Raw genomic sequence first — 13,473 nt, 5'->3', positions numbered from 1 at the left:
AGTGATTCTTTGTTGTAGGGCCTATCTGGTGCATTGTATGGTGTTTAATGGTATGATGTTTTACCTCTGTTTACTAGATTCCAGTAGCATTCTCCCAACTGTGACAATTAAAAATGTCTCCAGACACTGCCAAATGCCCTGGTGAGGAAAATCACCCCAGTTGAAAACCACTGGCCTGCACACTTTAAAAATATAGAGAATTCGTTGCCAGCATTGTAGATGAGATTTTACGTTTAAAAAATTTGTAGGTCTTTCATTTTGGTTTTTTGTTTTGTTTTTAAAGAAAACTGAACCTGTTGTAGCCCTCGGTGCCCTATATTTTCATGTCAGCATTTGACTGGAATTGACTTTCAGTTCAGTTCAGTTCAGTCACTCAGTCGTGTCCGACTCTTTGCGACCCCATGAATCGTAGCACACCAGGCCTCCGTGTCCATCACCAACTCCCAGAGCTCACTCAGACTCACATCCATCAAGTCCGTGATGCCATCCAGCTATCTCATCCTCTGTCGTCCCCTTCTCCTCCTGCCCCCAATCCCTCCCAGCATCAAAGTCTTTTCCAATGAGTCAACTCTTCACATGAGATGGCCAAAGTACTGGAGTTTCAGCTTTAGCATCATTCCTTCCAAAGAAATCCCAGGGTTGATCTCCTTCAGAATGGACTGGTTGGATCTCCTTGCAGTCCAAGGGACTCTCAAGAGTCTTCTCCAACACCACAGTTCAAAAGCATCAATACTTCAGCACTCAGCCTTCTTCACAGTCCAACTCTCACGTCCATACATGACCACAGGAAAAACCATAGCCTTGACTAGACGGACCTTAGTCGGCCAAGTAATGTCTCTGCTTTTGAATATGCTATCTAGGTTGGACATGACTGAGCGACTGAACTGAACTGAAGTGAATCTAGGTTGGTGACTTTAGTTCTCTTTAAAATGGTCATACTTCTCTAATTCGTCACAGTTCCTACTACAGCTAACTTTTACATCTGTCCTCCATCGGCATTTGAGCTAGCAACAACTGAATTAAACGGTAAGATTATGATACGCTGATACAAATACAATTGGTTTAAAAAAGTCTAGTCTTCCAGTAGTGGCAGACTAGGTAATTTGGACCAACCATACCAGTGAGCTCAATACCAGTGTAGCTCAGGGGCTTCCCTAGTGGCTCAGAAGGTAAAGAATCCACCTGCAATGTGGGACACCTGGGTTCTATCCCTGGGTTGGGAAGATCGCCTGGAGAAGGGAAAGGCTATCCACTGTAGTATCTGGCCTGGAGAATTCCATGGACTGTATCGTCCATGGGGTCGCAAAGAGTCGGACATGACTAAGCAACTTTCACTTTCACTATATTGGTGAAGGTAACTAAAAAACGTGCACAAAATATAGAAACCATGGATATTTTAGAGTTGGTAATAAAGAATTATTAACGCACTCCAGTATTCTTGCCTGGAAGTCCCATGGACAGGAGAAGCCTGGCAGGCTATTGTTCATGGGGTCACAAAGAATCAGTCCCAACTTAGCAACTAAACAACAACAACAATTACTAGACCAGGATTGGTTTGCAGTGGGAACAGAGAATGGTACAGGCTTTTTTCCCCCTTTGAAGCATTTGCCTAGAGGTTGAAAGGTGCTTTTAACAAGTTCTCAGAGCTGAAAGACAGGGATTGGAGTTCTGGGGTCACAAGGGTTAAAGGCTTCTCCTTGGCTTGCTTTGGGATCCTGAAAGTGAACACTATTATGATAAAGATCAACTAGTTAGTAAATAGTTCCTCACCGGAACTAAAACGCAGAATCAGATCTTCCCAGTACCTAAAGTTGGATTAAATTGAAATCATACTGCTTGTGCCTCAAGACACCTGGTAGAATAAAATGTGAATCCTCCCTGGAAGAAGACATCACCCTAGACCTCAAATCTATTTAATAATGAGTTTTGTAAAATGGGTTCAGCACACAATTAGAAATAACCAAATATGTTAGGCAATGTGAACAATGTCTAGAACTTAACATTACAGTAACTAATTAACTCAGTAAAGGGTTTAAGAGCTGATTTGACATGCCAGTAAATGAGAATTCATGAACTGGATGAAAGTTAAGAAAACATATAAATTAGCATGATAAACAGAAAGATGTAAAGTGGATCAAAAAGATGTAACACAGTGTGTAATTAGGCTCCAAGAAGGAGAGAGAGAATGGGAAGGAAGCAGCATTTGAGAGCAGAGTATAATGGCTTAGCACTTTGTAATGTGCAGATATCTAGCTCATATTCAAGAAGCCTCATAACTCCTCAGCAGGATAATTAAAAAATAAAGTAATATTTTTGAAGTGTAAGAAGAAAATAACTATAAAACTAAAATTCTATACCCAGTGAACATATTCTTCAGAAATGAGAGTTAATGAGAGTTAATGAGAAAGACATATTCAGACAAAATAAACTGAGAGAATATATCCTTGGTAAACACTCACAAAAGCACTTTATGCAGAAGAAAAACAGTAGGTGATGAGTGATTGAAAGAGTAGTAGTTAAAATAAGTATGAGTAAATCAGAATAATTGTTGACTTAACAGTAATGTCTTGGTGTGTGTCGGGTGTGTGTTATATATCATACAGCAGACATGTTAGGGGAGGATATGGAGTTCATGTCCTTAGCATTGTTTAGGAAGACGGTAGTAAATATAAATTAATCTTAGATGATAAGTCAAAATATGCATTTTCTAATGTAAAAAGTAGTCATTAAAAGAGTAGTAAAAGTCAATATGATTATCAGGATAACAGGAAGTGGAAAAATTAATAATTAGTCTAAACTCAGACTAAAGAAGAAAAAAGGAACAAAGAGCAAGAGGGATTTAATAATACTTTGATAGGTTGGTAGATCTCTAAATATATTTGTAGTTATAATAAACATGAATGGATAAAAGTTTCCAAATTAAAACATTCCAGGCTTAATAAGGAAGCAGAGAATCTGGAATCCTCCAGGCCAGAATACTGGAGTGGGTAGCCTTTCCCTTCTCCAAGAGATCTTCCTGACCCAGGAATCGAACTGGGGTCTCCTGAATTGCAGGCGGATTCTTTACCAGCTGAGTTACCAGGGAAGCCCAAGTAGTTAGAAATCAATTTAAATAAAGCATCGAGGAAGTTCCAATAGATATTAGAAAATATTTTTATCTGAATGATAATGAAAATATTATCCTTGAGGTATACTGCTAAAGCCATAATTAGAGGAAATTGTCATTAAATGCATATATTCTATGTTAGGGATAAAAGTAAATACATTAAACATTTTATCTCAAGTTAGACAAAACAGTAAATTAAACCCAAAGTAAGTAGCAAAAGGGATATGATAGATACAATGCAGAAATTAATGAAATAGTCATAGTGAAAAGTTGGATTAAAATAGTCCTTTAATTTAGTAATATCTATAAAGAATCCCTCCTTCTTAAGGGATAATGAAGGGAAAAGCTACCTTCTAGGATATATTTGATTTTTTTTTTTAAGTTATTGCTTACATCCGTTATACCCATTATCATCCAAGTGGGCTTCCCTAGTGGCTCAGATGGCAAAGAATCTGCCTGCCATATGGGAGACTCAGGTTCCATCCCTGGGTCAGGAAGATCCTCTGGAGAAGGAAATGGAAACCCACTCCATTATTCTTACCTGGAGAATCCCATGGACAGAGGAGCCTGGCAGGCTGCAGTCCATGGGTTGCAAAGCGTCAGACACGACTGAGCAACTAAGCGTACCGTTTATCTTAGTCTTCTATTATTTATTTGCTTTGGGGCTTTCCCTCATTTTAGACAGACATATTTGTGTGAAATAATTTGCTTATTATTTTTTCAGATACCAATTTATAGAAGAAGCTTTTCAGAATCAGAAAGTGATCATAGATACACTAATCACCAAACTGATGGAAAAAACAAAATATATAAAATTCACAGGAAATCAGATCCAAAACAGGTAAATTTATATTTGTGGTATTATTTAAATCATCTTTATATACAATGTATTAAGTATATTAATTTTAAGAACAGACAGTTTGCTCAACTCATGGTGAAGTACATCCAAGTGAGTTGTCAGATGGGTCTAATAACAGAGTTTGATAAGACTTGTCCAGAAACTTTGAATTTTTGGAAAGTTTGAGAGTATTCTTCTCAGCCATGAAATTTCAGAACTGTTATTAACAGCTCATTTATCAAGTAAGTATTAATAATAATTTTTAATTATTTGCTGTTTTCTAATTTCCCAAGAAATGCCAGGATATAGAAGCTATAAAATATTTAACAATTAGATAAATACTTGCAACCTTGAGGAAGAAGAACATATCATAGAACATCAGGAGACAGGGCTTGTTAAACTGTTTCACATACCTTTTATTTAACAGGTATAATACTTCAAACAGTTTCTACATATTATCTGTTATACTTTTGTCCTCCAAGGGATCAAATCATCAGCTGTCCATGTCTTACAGTTCAGTGACTGGGGGAGCAAACCACTGACCTCTGTGGGGAAGAGGGAATTTGTCTGGTACCCCTTTTTATCCCATTTGGGACCCACACTGACATTTTACAGCATCTGTGAAACTCCAGGTCTCCTTTCCTTTGTTGTTGTGCACACAGAAGTAACATGTCACTGCTTAAATAGATCAAGAAAGAGAGAGCCTGAATAAGAGAGGCCTTGCAGGAGTTTTCAGTGCTGTTCACAGGGAAAAAATATATCGCCCTCTTACAGTTCATCTTCCTTAAGATCAGTTGTCACAATCTCTTACTCTGATCATTTTGCAACATGGCTAGGATGGGGCATTTGGTACTTTTTTCCACGAAATTCCTTGATTCACCTGGTTTTCTTACAGGAGACTTTAAGTATGATTTAACCTTTTCTTGATAACCTGGTAGTGGTGTTATTATATCTATTTATTATTATACACTGTAGTAATAAAAGTTATCAGCTCTCATTTCATTTTACCTTTCTCTTTCATGTAAAAACTGTAGTTGACCAAATACTGTTTTCTTTGCCATATTCCAATCAAGTCCTGTATTTGGCAAAATTGACATAACTGGTGGGTTTAAAATTTTTGTATTTGAATAATGGAAAATATACAATGAATATTTATGGAATGATAAGGATAGTTTTTCCCATCTAATAACAGAGAGTAGCAATTGCAAAATAACTACTTTTATATAAACTCTTCACCCTTGATGAAATTTCACCCTTTTTACTTTTTTTCTTTCACTGTGTATATGGTATGAATTCTGAGCCAAAGTTTACTTAAAAAAAAAAAGATATCCATTTATTCCAACACTTGTTCCAGTTGTTGAAAAGACTATCCTGTTGCTGTTAAGCTGCGTTGGCACCTTTGTAAAAGATCATTTGGCCGTATATGTATGAGATTATTTTGGACTTTCCATTTCGTTCCATTTTCTTTCTTGCTAATACCACACTTGCTTCATGACTAGAGCTTTTTATAGTAAATCTTAAAATCAGATAGTGTGAATTTTCCGAATTTGTTTTACTTTTTTTAAAAGTTGTTTATGCTATTTTTTAAAAGTAATACATTATAATATGGAAGGATTTTATTTTTTGAATGGTAAGAATTTAAATTAGCTGCTAATTGTTAATATCTTTATAGCCTACCTGATTATAAAAAGGTTTAATTTACTGGACTGACTTTGCTATTAATTCATTTTTATTCATGTGCAAACATGGCGTGACTTGTCCCTGTTTTCATTCTGTTCTACCATCATGAGATTTTTGTTTATTTTTTGAGGTTGTTTACTTCCTTGATCCGATAGCCAATGTTAATGTTCAGTAATGATCTTGAATTTCCAACATGGCAGGGAATAAATAGCCCAGGGAACTTATACTCGATATTTTGTAATAATGTATAAGGGAAAACAATCTGGATAATAATAATAATATATATATATGTGTAACTGAATCCCTTTACCATACACATGAAACTGATACAATGTTGTAAATCAACTATAATTTTTTAAAAAAAGAATTTCCAACAGAGAATAAAATCCCTGCCCCTTTGATCTTAAGTTTTGGAAGATAACCATGGGAGAAGCAGACAGAAGAAACGAAGCCTTTTATTTACCTCGTAATGTTTGATGCCTCATTTTTATCTGCTTCTATAAGGTATTCTGGCTTGATGCTGTGTATTTTTTTTCTCATCCATCTTGATCTCCATGAAGACATTTTCTCTGGTCAAAGGAAAAAATATATATTGTGGTTTGTAAAAACATAAAGTAGTTATTTGGCTGCTTATTTCAAGACAAATGTGTTATTAAAAGTTGCTAACTATTATTATGGTCTTTTGGTTTTTATTCAGATATAATGTGTGGGCAGCAGTTCAGATGACTAAGATAATTGTGACACATTTAAGCTTTTCTACTTCTTAGTTGCAGTGAATACAGTAGAACTCAGAGTCATGATTTTCCTTATCTTGTTTGTAAATCATTTTTTTTGGTCCATCCTTAAAGGCTGAGAATTTTTCTAGGTGTCATCATCATTTTTCTGAATATTATTTCCTTAAAATATGTTCATTCTTTTACAGTTTTATACATTTTTATTTTAAGATTGAACTGAAGTAACTGTCTTTTGAAAGAATTATATTTTTGTTCTCTCATCTTTAAGAAAGTCAATTTAAACTGAAGGACCCTTAGGAATAGGCGAGCTTTTAAGAGCTGAAAACTTTCTGGTCTAATTTAGACATTAAAAAATCAATATTGCGTATTGTAAAACAAATCTGCCTTAGATTTTAGATTTTCCCCTTTTGTTTAATTTTCAGGATAATTGAAGTAAATCAGAATCAGAAGCAGGTGGAACAGGATATTAAAGTTGCCATATTTACATTGATGGTAGAAATAAATAAAAAAGGTAAAGCTTTACTGCATCAGCTCGAGGTAAGTTACTGTTAATGGGACGAAATGTGGTGATTATGTTAAGTGTTTTCTTATGTATTTGAATTTGGAATCACAGCCTTTTTCATATAATTGTTTTCATTTATGATTCAGTAATATTTTAGGCTCTACCTTGTAACTGACAATTTAAGACTTTAAAATACACTAGGAATATCTTAATTCTTCTTGTTTACTTCATAGCACAAAGCATAATGCTTTGCTTGAAGGAGGAGCTTAGTAAATGTTAAAACAAGATGAACTGTTTTAGAGATTCATTGAACTGACAGCTTTGGGTCCCCAAAGCAGTGCAGCAAAGTTTTTCAGTAAGTTACCCTAAGCTATATTTAAATCTCAAATATATACATTGAACCTTAGGAGAAATTAGATAAAAGGATGTATTTCCTCCCCTCAACAGTCTTGTGAAAGCAATACTCAGGGAACGATGCTCAAGGCACTTAGGATAGATTTTTCTCACTGCAGGTAAGAAAAATATTACTGTCTTAATCAGCTTTTTTACACACATAAAAGGTCAAGATCCAGAGTTAATGTTTGACTCAAATAAAATGAAGCTACAACTTCTACATGGTATCTTAATGCAATAATAATTGCATGATATTTTGGTATTCTTTTAATATATTGGTACAAAAGGAATTTAAGAGTAGAGAAGCAAATTAAGAAGAGAATGAAAGAATCCTAATGTTTGAAGATTTAAGGGGAAGAAAGCTCATAGAAATAAGTTAGTTCAACCTCTTTATCTATAGTTGACAAAATTATAAGGTCTTTGTCAGCAAGATCTCTTCCTCTTGGAAAAGCATGATCATTCCCCTGGTTTATCAAACACAGGAAGCAGAGACCAAAATAATTTTCTCTCCTTTTGGAAACAAATACATAGTGAAAAAGTTTTCTGGCTGGGAGGAATCAGACCCCATTTGTAGTAACTGTCTTTTCAAGATTCTAGGGTGCATTTGGGGGTTGTTGGTTTGTTTAGCTAGAAGCATTTAAACTATTTTAAAAGATGTCAGAGCTCTACTTAAAATCAGATGTCACATCGATTTTCTTTCTCAGTGAATAGTGTACATATTGCCATAGCTGTTTCCAAATTTCGCTGTAAATCAGGATTGCTTGTTTTTTAAAAATCCAGGAAAGAACACAAGATGACCACATTGTCAAATCTCTAAAAGTGAACCTGGTCATCAGTATTATTTTAAATCAACTTTATATATTGACTTACAATTTTTACAACGACTTTTAAGTATTCTTGTCAGTCTTCATACCCTTTCTCCTACCCTTTCTCCTGCTTCATAGGATCCTCCTTTAAGGCAAATAAATGTAATCAGTGTTTTCTAATAACTTGAAAAAAAGTCAGCCAAATAGTTATTACTATAGAAGACCAAGAAATTTGGGCTTGTGATTCTCAATTTGCAACATCTCTAAAAGTCAACAGAATTTCTATTCTTTCTAGAATGTCTCCAAAGAAACAGGTTTTGCGTGGTCAGAAAGAGCCTAGCAAATCATCTCTGAACTTAAGATTAGACACAACAAAGCCATCAGTCACTGCAGTGACTTAATTCAGTTTGAAGTCTCTCAGTCGTGTCCAACTCTTTGCAACCCCATGGACTGTGTAGCCCACCAGGCTCCTCCATCCATGGCATTTTCCAGGCAAGAATGCTGGAGTGGGTTGCCATTTGCCTCTCCAGGGGATCTTCCCGACCCAGGGATCGAACCCGGGTCCTCCACATTGCAGGCAAATGCTTTACCATCTGAGCTACCAGGGAAGCCTCTAATTCAGTTTAGCATGTATGTTTTTTCCAAATTTGAAACCAACTAGGGCAAAGATGTAGGTTCACTTTTTCTATTGAGAATATAATTCCATATTGGAGTATAGCAATTTTACTTAATATTTCTTAGAGCTAGTGGAAGGTCCTGTTTTCTCCTCCTTTCTTTGCCAGGTAAAGGAGACCTTGGGGATAGAGACCTTTAAAATAGCCCACATTTAGTGGGGTTTTCTTCTACTCTGGACTGACCTATGTTCTTGCTTGTGTACTTCCTTTGGAGAAATTCTGTAGTCTGCTTTTCTGTGGCTTTTCTAAGAGTGAATTCATTACATTAGTCACTGTATCTGTTGGTTCATGGCAGTTTTCAATAGATAAGAATTATATGCTTCCCCCTTTTTTTACTTACTACATATAAAGCATAAATGTTGTCTACCATGTGGCATGACTTGGCACTAAGTAGCTGCAATCAGGATAAGAGTGCCTGAAGGGGGAAATCATGTGTTTGAGTAAATCATGTGATCTGGTAGCTTTACTCAATTGCTGGGTGGTACACCTATTTTATTTTTTAGTATTGAATTTAATGGGCACTTGCTTTGTTAAAGGGCTTCCCAGGTGGCGCTAGTGGGAAAGAACCCCCCTGCCAATGCAGGAGACATAAGAGACGTGGATTTGATCCCTGAGTCAAGATCATCACCTGGAGGAGGGCATAGTAGCCCAACTCCAGTATTCCTGCCTGGAGAATCCCATGACAGAGGATCCTGGTGGGCTGTAGGCCATAGGGTCACAAAGATAGCTAATCCATGGTTTTGTGCCTTTTTGGATACTGGAAGATGGATGAACAGAAACCTAAATCCCAGAATATGTGAAACCCAACCCAAGGCCTTGGGCAGCAGAGATGAGGTAGCATCGGCAGGGAAGGGGAGAGGTGACTGTGACACTGGAGACATGATTTTTACTTCAGTTAAAGTGATCTTTTGTACCTAGGGATAAGTGATAGGTTACTGTCACTTGGTTCTTAGAGGTGGTGGGTATTTTAATTTGGTAATCTGAAAATGACCATTAAAATGTGTTACATGCAGAACAAACTAATTTTGAAATTTTTTTCAGAGTCTTGCAAAAGATCATCGAATGAAACTTATGCAGCAGCAGCAGGAAGTGGCTGGACTTTCTAAACAGTTGGAACATGTCATGCATTTTTCTAAATGGGCAGTTTCCAGTGGCAGCAGCACAGCATTACTTTATAGCAAGCGACTGGTAAGATCAAGTGTGTGGTTTAATATACAGAGATACAGTGGAGTTACTAGAATACTCAAAATTTAGAAATGTTCAGTAATCTATACTTAAATGCTTTTACCTTTTTCTAATTTTTATCAAAATATTTTGGTTTTAAAAAAATCTTTAAACTCCCATGATTTAGGTGTATCTTCAGTTTATTCTGCCACTGTCACTTCTATTTTGTTCTTTTCCAAATTTTCCCTTAATGACAACTGAACTTTTACTAACAATAACGATAATGGTAAATATTTCCTGATTACCTGTAGTGTACCAGGCACTTAATTCTAAGCATTTCATGTAATATTTTATTTAAACATTTATATCATTTTTATGAGATGGGTGTACCTATCCACCCCCATTGTATGAGTGATGAAACCAAAGCACGAATTAACACGCATAAGACCACCCAAAATTCTAACTTGGACATCCGAATCCAGAGGCTTTGTTCCTCTTGTCAACACTGCATTGTTTACCCTATCAGTGATGTGCGGTGCTGGATATTTCAACCCCATTGCTACAGAAAAGTGGCTGTCATTTGCCCAGCTATTTTCAGAATAGTCTAGAACCTTGCTACGGAAAATGTGTTTACTGCATACTAATTACCTGAGGATTCTGGTTCAGTAGATGTGATCTGTAGTTCTAACAAGCTCCCAGGTGATGCTAATGCTGCTGGTCTATAGACCACATCTTTAGTAGCAAGGATGTAGAAGAAATTTAGCCATGGGAGTCACGCTATGTAAGCATTCTTAAACACTCCTGCTCTACTCATTTTAAAGATTCCACAGAGATTTATATTTTGAAATCAAATTATGACATCCAAATCTGTTTTCTGTTCACCTACCCTGTTTTGTGGAAGAAATTTTCTATGACTATATTGAAATAAGGAAATGCATTTCAGGATAAACTTATGTAAACTAGGTTCAAATATTGAGTGACTTACTAGAAAACTGATTTTAACTATATCTAAAACTGTTCCTAACCTTGAATTATATTCAACTCTTAAGATTATTTCTTTTATAATTATCAATGATATGTTCTCTCATTCTTGAGCCTTTTTTTCTTTTTCTTTTTTTACTGCTTCATTAGTCTAATGAAAAACAGCTTCTATACAGTTCATACTTTTTCTGTTACCTATATTTTCCTATAAGGCAAACAAAACACGGCTAACAGAGAAAGTGAGAGAATTGTCCTCTTCTCTACTAGACCCATAATGAATATTTTTATTTGTACATAAGAAAATATATTTGCGCAGATAGTCTCCTTATCAGTTTAATAATGTTTCTGTAATTTTATTCTATGATTTTGTTTGTGATTATAATAAAACAGTAAAGTTAGAGGATAGGATTACTTAATCTGCACAATGAGCTCTTGAAATAGAGAGGGAGACTGTTCTCTGTATTATGCATGGGAGAAAATAGACACAAGGAAGCATAAGGAACCAGTATTACCAGCTTCCTGACTCTGAATTGTGGTGGGCCTTGCTGCATCACTGGCAGCAGATACAACTAGTAAAAAAATTTACCTGTGATGAATGCAGAGCTAAAGCTTAATAATGGCTTTTATATACTTGAAAATTAAAAAGAAATGTCTTACTGGCCTGAAATTTCAAGCTTAGTTTGAGATTCTTGGTTCTTTTTTTTTTTTTTTTTTGCAATAGGAGTTATACTCAGTAAAAGACCAAATGTATTGGAATAGAAGAATCCTTTCAGAAGTCCAGTTTTAAATATATTTGAAAACATTTTCACAGTATTTCCCTAGGGTTCTTCTCTCATCTGTTAAACATTCAGTTTATCCTTACGTTATTTAGAAGAAAGGTAAGAAATACTGACAAAAGAGACCAAGAGAGTGTACTAGCAATAGGTATTTTTGTAATACTAGTGACTAAGAAACTGTTAGAATATATAAGTAGTAAAGTGGTTAGAATATATACGTAGTAAAAGGGGATTCCACAAGCTTTTTTACTCCCTTTCCCTTGTCTGCCTATATAATTAACCTTCAAAGACCTTCTTTATGTTTCTTAAATATCTCGTTGCAGTTCCTTTTAGTCCTCAGTGCTCAGAATATATCATGTTCTTTTGCCTGGATTACTGTTACCCTTTCTTAGGATGCTGTTTCTTTTTAGAGACTACGGGGTTTAGTTTAGATTTGCCTTCCATTCCTTTTGGCAGCCTTCCATGATCAACACTGGGTTGGATTAACCTTCCCTGTATTTACAAAGCCCTTATGCATGTATCCATCATACTGTTACTTATTTTTATCTGCTGTTATTATATTTGCATATTTTTCTTTGAATTTCCTTCACTTTTTTTTTCCCTTCTTTTAGATTGCACTGGGTTTCCATCGCTGTGGGCTTTCTTTAGTTGCAGTGAGCAGGGGTATTCTTTTTGCAGTGTGTGGGCTTCTCATTGCTGTGGCTTCTCTTGTGGAGCACAGGCTCCAGGCACGCAGGCCTTCAGTGGTTGTGGTACACAGGCTTAGTTGCTCCATGGTATTTGGGATCTTCCTGGACCAGGGATCAAACCCATGTCCGCTGCATTGACAGGCAGATTTTTATCCACTGGACCACCAGAGAAGTCTGACTTTTTACTTCTTTAAGGGTAGAAATTTTATGTTACCCAGTGCTTGATATATAGGAATTCAGTGAAAGATTGATAGTAAATAAATAAGGTATTAGATAATATCAACTGTCAGAAGCTATAAATAAATATAGGTAAAACTTTCTGTTATATTTTACAGGATTGGAAACTCAAATACTAAATTTCTTTGTTTATTTTAACTTCAGTAGAAAGGAGGCAGTATACAGTATTGCCATCTCAAAAGCTTTTTACACATCTTTCATATTTTTTTTTAATTTTGTCTTTTGCTTTTTGAACAGTAGCTAAGTTTTCAGTGTGAAATCTGACTTTACTTAAGTTCAGATACATCTGAAGACATCAACAAATACATTTAATGACTCGTTATTTATCTTTTACGCTAGTCAAGGTTTATGACTCCTCAGAATTATCTCAAACATGCATCAAGGGTTTCAATAAGTATAATGGTTTATATTTGAGATGGGTAATATAATATGACAAGAGGTTTTATATATTTACATTCAATGTCAGTAAAATACAGCAGAAATTCTTATTTAAGATAAAAGAACAGAGTTTGGCCAAATTTAGTATTACTTTTAGACCATGCCACGACTTAATTAGCGAATAGGTACTAGTTATCTGAGATAAAAATAAATTCCATGTCTTCTAGTTTCTCATCAGCAAAAGAAGGAATTTACAGCATAGTACCTCAAAGGAAAAATATAGTGTTTCCAAGTGATTTGCCTCATAGTTCTTCTGATTAAAGCTGATTACCATCTAAGGAAGTGCTTAAGTTTCTGACTTAATTTTGGGGGGCAAGAAAGCTTTATTTTTCAAGTTCCAAACTAAAACTCATAAATTTGAAGTGCTAAGTTACTATAGTTTGCCAAAAAGGATTGTTAAAATAAGAATGATCAACTCTACTTCCTGGCATGGAGCCTTTAGCATGGTGACTATG

The 13,473-nt window shown here is 35.5% G+C and overlaps 1 protein-coding gene across 3 annotated transcripts in view; it reads left to right on the top strand.

Moving 5' to 3' along the window:
- The window catches only part of TRIM24 (tripartite motif containing 24), a 110,122-nt gene that overhangs the window by 55,923 nt on the left and 40,726 nt on the right, over window positions 1-13,473 (top strand). For all 3 annotated transcript variants that reach the window (XM_018046891.1, XM_018046889.1, XM_018046890.1), the window contains exons 5-7: window positions 3,831-3,947; window positions 6,781-6,895; window positions 9,775-9,921. In XM_018046891.1, the coding sequence (XP_017902380.1) occupies window positions 3,831-3,947; window positions 6,781-6,895; window positions 9,775-9,921 (379 nt within the window). The remainder of the gene's footprint in view (window positions 1-3,830; window positions 3,948-6,780; window positions 6,896-9,774; window positions 9,922-13,473) is intronic.

Source organism: Capra hircus, chromosome 4 (genome assembly GCF_001704415.2).
Source record: "Capra hircus breed San Clemente chromosome 4, ASM170441v1, whole genome shotgun sequence".
Classification (NCBI taxonomy): Eukaryota; Metazoa; Chordata; class Mammalia; order Artiodactyla; family Bovidae; genus Capra; species Capra hircus.
This window is presented reverse-complemented; position numbering and strand designations above follow the sequence as displayed.